We start from the raw sequence: 10,411 nt of genomic DNA, 5'->3' as shown, positions 1-10,411 counted from the left end.
CAAAAATCCAGCCATTCACAGCTGTGTCTTGACACTCAATGATACATGCTACATGGAGTTTTTGGATCGAAACAAGGTAAGTACGCGATCATATCTCATTAAAGTCATGGCGTCTGTAATTCTGCTCTCGTCTGCTCTCACCTCCAGATAGGGTTTTGCTGTTTAATTTTTTTTTTAAATGCCCTCCTGTTCAAAAATTTTCTTCCCCCAGAAAAATTGAGAGATTTTAAGCTTTCCAATGATGTATCACATGTCCATATCGGACAATTTTGAAAGTTGGCCAAATTGGGGATCCCAGAGCGGAACTTCAAGTCATTGAGTGTTTTCCGCCATAGATAACATAGGACAGTCTAGATTCTTGGTTAAAAGCGAAAAACTGGGCAGTTCTCATTCATTTTACGTAAATATTTGGAGCTATAATTACACTAATGTGTAAATCCAACGTGGCGGCCATCACAAAACCAAGAGCTTTTTCAGTTGAAAATTCTTGTAAATTATTACGAACATCCCTGAATTTCTATAGATATAAGCATAGAACAGTCTAGATTCTTAGTTAAAAGCAAAAAAAAAAACAGGCAGTTATAATTCATTTTACGTAAATATTTCAAGCTAAAATTACGCTAATTTTTTCGATGCTTTTTTTTTCACATCGTTTAAAAGTGCATGCATGGGGCTATAGTAATTACCTAGAATCTTCGACCAAATCACTTTTGAGACACTCCTGCCTCCTTGTAAGCACTAAAAGTTTTGTCCTTTTTCCACCTAAATCCGGCGTTTGAACGCAGTGCGTGTTTGAGTTTATTACAGTGAAAGCCAATTGCCATGCCTGGGTCGGCCCCCAACGGGAAGGCGTGGCGCATTGTTTGTGGGAGTTGTCTTGTCAACTGATGGTGAAGTCTATGGGCTGGACTTTTTTTTTTTTTTTTTTTTTTGCGAAAAGTAACTTAATGACTATTGTCAATTTTGATAACTACACATTAAACCTTAGCAAAATCAGATTGAAACAGATGAGTTTATCAAGATGCATTAGCATGTTTGTTTTATTCATATTTATTCTACTATTGTTTTACATATTTGATTGGTTTTAACTGTTTTTGTTACAACACATTTTTGCAACAAGGCACACAGGCCGTGTATATTTTTGACTGATAAAAATAATACAGTGGTACCTCTACTTAAGAGCGTCCTTACACACAGAATTTTCAAGTTAAGACACGCCTCAATGGGAAAATATTGCCTCTTGTCAAAAAAGAAATTTCAGGATAAGAAAGGCAAAAATACAGTATGGCCGGTACTCGCAGCTGCAAAAGTTGACTGAACATAACATACTTATAGCTGCTCTGCAATTGCCTATTGCCTAGCATTCCTGGCATCTAATTAGCTCAGAGGGACCTCTACTGTATGTGTATGTGTGTATCCCAGCATCCTCTTCATTTGCCCCTTGTGTTCCGACAGCTTTACATGACTGTATTAACTTTGATAAAAATATAAACAAATATGATTTTAGCTTTGAAGTCACGTTTCGAAAGGTTTCACACTCAAAATTTAAAAATAGCTAAGTTTGTAATTCTTTTTCTAAATGTTAAAAACCGCTGTTTCCTGGCAAAACGCTTCAAAAACGACTCACGTGATTTGCGATTGACTCGGGAGCGTCGCCTCTCTCGAGGTTGTGACCTCTGGCCGGGCCCCTGAGTGGCCGAGCGTACGATTCGCTCCATGATCTCATCGGCCGTGTCATCCATACAGTTAATAGCATCGTCGTTAGCGATGCACCACGGAGGCACACGTGCTGAAAACACAAAAAAAAAAATTGTAAAAAGACAATAACAACAAAAAAATCCAAATTCCTCTTTAGAATGTTAAAGTACTCACTTCTTGAGCTGCTAGCTCGCGTGCGGGAACGCAGGCCCGGCACCGTGGACGTCTCGCTCTCGCCGCCCTGCACGCCACCCTTCTGCACGCCGCCCTTCAGCACGGCCTTCATGTTCTCGTGCTCGGCTGCGTCCTCCGCATATTGAATACCCTGGGGCTGGCTCTCGGGTGCATCGGGCTGGGCCCCGCCAAATTTTACGCTCTGCAGTGAAGGTAGAATGTTTAGACGAACTTGGTAATCAATGGATCAACTAAATATCTGACGAAACAATTTTCAGGTTTAATAGTTGTTTAGGATTAAGAAAGGATTATCATTTCGAAAACCACTTCAATCAAAATCATGACCTTGGATTGTTGAAATGTGGACAACATACTGTAATATAAGTGAGCTTTTAGTCTTTATTTATAATCATTATAATTAGAGCAGGGAAAAAATATCTGGCGATATATCGCAATCCTTTATGTCGCAATCCGAGCATCGAAAAGAATCGGAGAGAATGATTGTGAATGCTCTGGTTCCGAATGAACGAATGTTCCCAGTCTAAATGGATTGGGCGTCGATCACCGTCAATGGCAGCCACCCCCACTTCTATAGTCATCAGTGACAGCCAATGCCAGGCAAAAAGGTAATTTTGGGCCATTTCAGGTCATTACTTGTTCATTTTAGTTACTTCCGGTTGATTTTGGGGCATTTTATGGGTCACTTTCTGTTGATTTTGGGGCATCTTATGGGTCACTTTCTGTTGATTTTGGGTTACAGAACAGGAAGTGACCCGGGAATGAATAGGCAGTGACTCAAACTCACACACTTTTTCCTTCCCACAGACTTCCCACTGAGGTGCCTTGATACACTACTCTGGGAACAGCCTATTTGCGCAGAAATTTCTTTCTGTGTCTTAGCCTCTTGCTTGAGGGTGTCAATGATGGCCTTCTGGACAGCAGTCAGGTCGGCAGTCTTGCCTATGATTGCGGTTTTGAGTAATGAACCAGGCTGGGAGTTTTTAAAAGCCTCAGGAATCTTTCGCAGGGGTTTTGAGTTAATTTGTTGATTCATATGATTAGGTTAGTAGCTTCTTTAGAGTACCTTTTGCTATGCTATGCTAATTTTTTGAGACAGGGATTTTTGTTTTTTTCTTGGCTTTTTTGCCAAAATAATCAATATTAAAACAATAAAAGGCTTGAACTACTTCAGTTGTGTGTAATGAATCTAAAATATGAAAGTCTAATGTTTATCAGTACATTACACTACATTTTTTGAGAAGGACCTGTAATGTTTGAAGTATAAGGCACATTTAAAATCCTTTATGTAATGACAGTACACCTTATGCATAAATTGTCGTTGTGCTTAATGACCTCAAACTATCTTTTGGAGCATAAATGTATTATGCTGCTCCAGTAAAGTGCTCAAGACACACATTAATTATTCATCAAATGACAAATGCAAAATACATTGATGCTCTAATTCTTCTTGTATCCGGTGCACCCTATGTATCATTCAAAGTTGGTGTGCCTTATAGTCCGAAAAATACGATAGTTATGGCTCACACTACAGTAAAATCCTCCATGCCTATCAACACTTCAAACCAACACAGTTTAGGCAATCATGCATTTCACCAAGCTCACATTTGTCTGTACTGCAAGAGTCTGTCGAAGGGAGTTGTTTTTTGCTAAAAAAACAATCTCTCTTCCTTGTTCTATTAGGTGTGTGTGTTGTTTTTATTGTACCACTGTCAGGTAAGAATTCCATTCCATTCTTTTTTAAATGTTAGTCAACGCAAAATGTTTCACATGCGGCTGACTGCAGATAGCAGTGCCCTACCTCACTGTCACTTTCGTTGTCACTCTAAAGACATGAGGGAGGGAGCCAGGTAAGAGAAGAAATGAAAGTCATGAAAGTCAATCAGGAACTTCCAATGAAAACATTATTCGTGCAACGAATCAGCCATTTGTCATTCAGTGAAACGTCCAAACAAGCCGTGCAATTTGGATTCCAACCATAGGATTCTGGACAAATACGACTCAAAAGCAAAACCCTTGAGAGATACATACCGCCACAATTGTGTTTTCACGATTTTGGAGTCTCATTTTATATACAGTACCATTATTTCATTCATTCAAATTAGGCAGAATTGTCAAAAAAAATCTCTGTAGTGTTTTAAAATTTGTACGTCAATTCGTGTCACATAAAATGATTTTTACAGGTATAATTGAATGTCTTTAGTGTTAAAAAACATGAGTGGTTCCCGCTCAGTCATGACCGCAACTTCATACTGTACATTTATCAATCTTGTCTATTTACAATAGGATTTCCAGAAGAGAAAAAGCAGCTCTTGAATTGGATCTCAAGGAGGGTTTTAACTGAATATGTTTGAACACCGTAAATGTTGCTGTTATTCCTAATGTTTGTATTCTCCCACAAAGATTGAATTGGGGCCCCTTTAAAGACATTCTCAGGCTTTAACTTTAAGGGATTCTAATTTCGGAACCTGGTGTTTGCGCTGGGCTTTTAAAGTCTACTGAAACAACACATTGGAATAGCCTGACGACAACTCATTGATTGTTGTTACAGTAACATATACATTTGAGAACGTTGCTGATCTAATCACAAATATATGCAACAGTGGTGGAGGTCAGAGCCAGTAAAGCCTTTGTCTGCTGGCCTAAACACTATCTAAAGCGTTGACCTACATTTTCAACCTATATTCTAACTTGGTTCTGCGAAATGGTATTAACTTATTTCAAGTAATCTACTTCCTTATTTCATAATGTTTCTGATTGTTAACATTCAATTTTTAATTTATGATTTGTGGGTTGATTCAGTTGCGTAACTAAATTTATAGGGACCAAAAGCAAGGTCTGTCATTGGTATTCAGTGTTTAGACTGAAAACGTTATGTTGGGTGCTTGAACTCGATTAAAATCAGTAGCTTTAACAGAGTGTTTGAACTAAATGGAGAAAAAGCACAGTACGAATGTCTATTGTCGACTTACATCTGTTATCATTTTTCCTCTGGTCTTGTTCCTTTCACGATGGTTGGCCCTCTTCTGTTTCTGCTGCAACACGCGCTCCCTTGCTGTGCGGTACTCCAGTGCAAATTCACTGAGGATTTTACTAAAGCGATGAATGCTGACATCGCGGACGCCGTATACTGGATGGCCCAGAAACAATAGGAAGGCGTGAAATCTGTAGGATGAACGGTATGAACATGTAAAGCTAAAAAAAATAAACAAAAACAAATGACAACAGGTAAGACGTAATATAGCCAACACATACCTGTTGATTATCCTCCTATGTACGATCTTTAGAATAATAATCCTCTCAGCGCAATCTTTGAGGAAGTCGGACATTTTTGCTTTTAGTGCTGGTTTCATCTCATGTTTGGAGATGACTTTTAGGTGATCCCAAGATGCCTTGCACCTTCTCTCCATTTGAGCCAGATTGTCTTGGAGTTGGTCAAAGTCCACCTGGCAAAAACAGTACCAGTCATGGCAAATCTTATAACTGGACCCTTGAAAAGCCTAAACAAGATACCTTCGGAATTGGAATAGTTTGGATTTTGGTTCAAATTTACAAGAAATTCATTGCCCAAAGTTGTAGCTGATCTATTTTTCTTTGTGACCTGCATATCAGAACTGACTGATCAAGCAACCTATTTGATCTATTTCACCAATCACGTATCTGATCGATCTGTGTATCAGTCTATTACAAGCCAATTCGCAGATCATTCTCACCTTGGTGAGGCGGGTGATGGCTCCAATCTCAGAGTAGAGATCAGAACTGTCTGGAAACTTTTCCACCACGATGGCGCAGGTGTGGTGTAGCAGAGACTGTTTGTGAACCGTGTCCTTTACCTCAGGGACTTTCTCGAGGTAACTCAGCTCAAAGCCTTTGGCCTAGAAGAGCAAGCAAACACAGAAGCACACTCAGAAAAAAAGAAGAAAAGGGTGTGGGGGGAGGGGGTTAATTCTGACAGGAACAATCAGAAAGCCCAATAAGAGGACCAAATTGCAGCGCATTTCCTCTCTGGCACAAGCACGAAAGGCTCTAAAATTGTGCCAAGAAGATATGTAGCTTCATTAGGCTGTGATTATCGGGAACTACAATCTACTTTGCTTTCTAATTGCTGTGCTGGCCACAGCAAAGCTCAAGCCAGCACATAGCATGAAAGACACAAACAAAATCTCCTTTGTTCCTCTGCCAGCTTTAAATGTCAAACTGAAAAGAAGACAGAAAAAAATTCCAGACGTTATTTATGGGAACTGCCTGTTTTGATGTCGATGACTTCTACTTTCACCCTTGCGTGTTTGTCCCTCAAATGCTCATTCATATATTCGCATAGCAGAGATGCAGATGCAAGTCTTCATACACTGTAAAGTCAATTCCAGAGAATACACAACCCCTCAAATATTTATTTCTTCTCATAGAAAGTTCCGCCGAGCTTTCCCACACAACATTCAGTGTTTTCAATGACCAAGTAAAAGGAAATTGGTCCTAACATTGGAAAAGTACAGAAACTAAAAAAGGCAGAATTATGTAAACATCTTCCTTAGGGATTCAAAACATTTTTTAAATATGGTTGTCAACTGCATTATTTTAGTGAGTTGTATCCTTTTATTGCACTGTGACTGACATTCATCTTCTTAAATGAAGAGACAATGTAGTCACAGTCACACACAGTCAGTCTTCAGCAGGCATTTGCTAAATCTGCCGAGCCATGCAGCCGGAACTGACTGAACTGTCAACCACGCTTATTCACACTAGGGCTGCAGCTATCGATTATTTTAGTAGCCGATTAATCAATGAAGTAGTTAGTTTGAATAATGGAGTAATCGGATAAAGAACATAAAAAAATGAAATACCTGAGCTGAGCCCCAAACAGTATAAAAAAAATAAAGAAATGAGGATCTATGTACAACAAAAGAACAACTGGCTAACTTGCATCGCAAAGGTCCGCTAGCCTTAATGCTATAAAATGCTAACGTGTTTTTACAATACTCTTAACAAATGGTTCAGACATGTATTCCCACAAAAAAATGGCCAAATATACCTATAAACTAAATTACGAATGCATTAAAAAAAACATTAGCTCAAACAAAAACTTAGCTTATGTTGGTCTTAACAGGGAGCAGCTGGATTCAGCCACATGAAATGAAGCAGACTAGAGGGCAGTGCACTCAAATCAATACAACTAAATGCAAACACTTTCAAAACAAACCATTACAACGCCACTTTAATCAAACAGATACTCGAAGCAGCAAAATTGAATTCGAATCTTTTTTTCAAATCGGATCCTCGAGTTACTCAATTAATCGTTGCAGCACTAATTCAAACCTATGGATAATTTAGTGCATGTTTTTGAAATTTGGGGACAAACCTGGAGTACCCGGAGAAAACCCACATCAGCACTAAGAAAATACAAGTTCCACACAGGAATGCTTGAGCGAAGATTCAAACCCAGAACTTCTCAACCATCAAACTGGCCTTTAAGAACCAATCAATTAATTTATTCATAGTTACAAAATTTACCCACGCTTGCATTTTTAGGTTGCTTCACAAATATACCGGAAAATATCAACATAAAAACTAAAAAGGTCCCAAAAACTGAATGACTGCGATATACCTTCAGATCTACTCACATTAGTGCCATTAAGGAAGTTGCCGATGGCTAACAGTGTGGTCAAGATATAGCGGAGGGTTGTGTTTTTCTCCAGTTGGTCCATTCCTTCCTTAAGGTCCTGGAGGGGTTCTGCAACTTCCTACAAACATAAAAGCAGCACTTTTAGGTTGATATTTCCATATTCACTGTAATTCACCTTTACAAATAGACTTAAATGAATTCATGATTTTGACATCCATCCATCTATTTCCTAGGGTACTCATTCTCATTTGCGTCAAGAATGAATTGGAGGCTATCACAGGAACCCCCTAAACCTGCCATTTGCAGAATCAGTGTTGTTTCGTCAACAATGATGATAACGACAATATTTTGTCGACGAATAATTTTTTCATGATGATGACGTGACGATGAAGAACTAAAAACGTGGCTTGGGAGACTACAACATATCTAGATAAATGCCAGTTTTGGTCTGACGAGACGACAACAAGACGAGAATGCGACATTGTTTTTGTCATATGTTCACAATGCGTGGCATTTTTGTATTGTATTGGACTACTTCAGCTTGCATCGTGGCAGTGTTTGAGTCGTGTCTCTCATGTGAGATGTGCTGCGCCTCCCCCTCCTCACCGGAGTTTAGGATGTATCCCAACCTAGGCTGCGCTCCATTTTGTTTGATTGGAAACACGGTAAGATTTGTTTTCTTGGCAAGAGAGAATATACAATATTGCTTTAGGCTTTAAAGGTCTGTGCTGAGTGATCAAAATCCTAGCGTTTGCGTAAAATTTGCGTTTGCGTTAGCCTCAGAATGGCGAGCGTCCTCTTAAACCACTGGCCAGTCTAAAGCAGAGCAAATTAGGTTTCGGGTCAGCAAAGTCTAAAGCAGTGGTCTCCAAACTATTCCACATAGGGCCGCAGTGGGTGCAGGATTTCACTCCAACAAAACAAGACCACACCTTTTCACCAATCTGGTGTTTTATAAGTGTAATCAGTTGATTGCAGTCAGGTGCTGCTTGTTTTAGTAGAAACCACATTGGTTAAAAGGTCTATGCTTGATCGGTATGAACAAAAACCAGGACCCACAGCGGCCCTCGGGGACCAGTTTGGAGACCCCTGGTCTGAAGGATGTTAAACGCTTGGACAACTTTTGTTTTTACAGTACATACAGTTCGTGCCTTCTATATAGGTTTATATGAAAATAATTGACTGCTTTTCCTGTTGAATATGTATTATCATCACAAAGTTCGTACTTTATAGATGCTGCAATATGTGTTAGTATGTCTATGTTCATTTGAAATTGTTGGAAATTAAAACAAGACAAAATTTGTATGAGATTTTGTCGACTAAAACTAGACGAAGACATTTTAAAATGACTAAAATATGACTAAGACTTATAAGTATTTTTGGCCAAAAGACTAAGACAAAAATAAAAAAGGCTGCCAAAAACAACACTGTGCAGAACATGTATTACAGTGGGGCAAATAAGTATTTAGTCAACCACCAATTGTGCAAGTTTTCCTTCTTGAAAAGATTAGAGAGGCCTGTAATTGTCAACATGGGTAAACCTCAACCATGAGAGACAGAATGTGGAAAACCCCCCAAGAGAATCACATTGTTTGATTTTTAAAGAATTTATTTCCAAATTAGAGTGGAAAATAAGTATTTGGTCACCTACAAACAAACAAGATTTCTGGCTGTCAACGAGGTCTAACTTCTTCTAACGAGGTCTAACGAGGCTCCACTCGTTACCTGTATTGATGGCACCTGTTTTAACTCATAATCGGTATAAAAGACACCTGTCCACAACCTCAGTCAGTCACACTCCGAACTCCACTATGGCCAAGGTAGGGTTGCCACCTGTCCCTTAAAATAAGGAACAATCAGAAATTGGGAATTAAATGTTGCGTTCCGTATTGAACTAATACGGAATATAAATGAATAGATACATTTCTAGGAATTTTAGCAGTTTTGGGGATGTCCCTTTTTTTCTCTGCCTGTACAGCTTTGGGCGCGAGGGGGGCGTACCATGTTTCTTATTTCTGAAAGGTGGCAACCCTAGGCCAAGGCCAAAGAGCTGTCGAAGGACCCTAGAGACAAAATTTTAGACCTGCACCATGCTGTGAAGACTGAATCTGCAATAGGTAAAACGCTTGGGGTAAAGAAATCAACTGTGGGAGCAATTATTAGAAAATGGAAGACATACAAGACCACTGATAATCTCCCTCGATCTGGGGCTCCATGCAAGATCTCACCCAGTGGCGTCAAAATATCAGTGCTCTTCTATGTCTTCCATTTTCTAACAAGAACGGTGAGCAAAAATCCCAGAACCACACGGGGGGACCTAGTGAATGACCTACAGAGAGCTGGGACCACAGTAACAAAGGCTACTATCAGTAACACAATGCGCCGCTAGGGACTCAAATCCTGCACTGCCAGACGTGTCCTCCTGCTGAAGAAAGTACACGTCCAGGCCCGTCTGCGGTTCGCTAGAGAGCATTTGGATGATCCAGAAGAGGACTGGGAGAATGTGTTATGGTCAGATGAAACCCAAAATAGAACTTTTTGGTAGAAACATAGGTTCTCTTGTTTGGAGGAGAAAGAATACTGAATTGCATCCGAAGAACACCATACCCACTGTGAAGCATGGGGGTGGAAACATAATGCTTTGGGGCTGTTTTTCTGCAAAGGGACCAGGACGACTGATCTGTGTAAAGGAAAGAATGAATGGGGCCATGTATCTTGAGATTTTGAGTGAAAATCTCCTTCCATCAGCAAGGACATTGAAGATGAGACGTGGCTGGGTCTTTCAGCATGACAATGATCCCAAACACACAGCCAAGGCAACAAAGGAGTGGCTTCGTAAGAAGCATTTCAAGGTCCTGGAGTGGCCTAGCCAGTCTCCAGATCTCAACCTCATAGAAAATC

General features: G+C 39.8%; 1 protein-coding gene across 3 annotated transcripts in view; it reads right to left on the bottom strand.

Annotated features, from left to right (window-relative positions):
- Nucleotides 1–10,411, bottom strand: part of fhod3b (formin homology 2 domain containing 3b) — a 173,097-nt gene that overhangs the window by 4,289 nt on the left and 158,397 nt on the right. For all 3 annotated transcript variants that reach the window (XM_057834776.1, XM_057834777.1, XM_057834779.1), the window contains 6 exons: nucleotides 7,509–7,628; nucleotides 5,604–5,765; nucleotides 5,146–5,336; nucleotides 4,863–5,055; nucleotides 1,873–2,074; nucleotides 1,628–1,789 (listed from right to left, as the gene is read on the bottom strand). In XM_057834776.1, coding sequence (XP_057690759.1) covers nucleotides 1,628–1,789; nucleotides 1,873–2,074; nucleotides 4,863–5,055; nucleotides 5,146–5,336; nucleotides 5,604–5,765; nucleotides 7,509–7,628 — 1,030 coding nt within the window. The remainder of the gene's footprint in view (nucleotides 1–1,627; nucleotides 1,790–1,872; nucleotides 2,075–4,862; nucleotides 5,056–5,145; nucleotides 5,337–5,603; nucleotides 5,766–7,508; nucleotides 7,629–10,411) is intronic.

Source organism: Corythoichthys intestinalis, chromosome 4 (genome assembly GCF_030265065.1).
Source record: "Corythoichthys intestinalis isolate RoL2023-P3 chromosome 4, ASM3026506v1, whole genome shotgun sequence".
NCBI classification, from domain to species: Eukaryota; Metazoa; Chordata; class Actinopteri; order Syngnathiformes; family Syngnathidae; genus Corythoichthys; species Corythoichthys intestinalis.
Note: the sequence above shows the minus strand (reverse complement) of the source record. Positions and strands in the feature narration are given on the sequence as shown.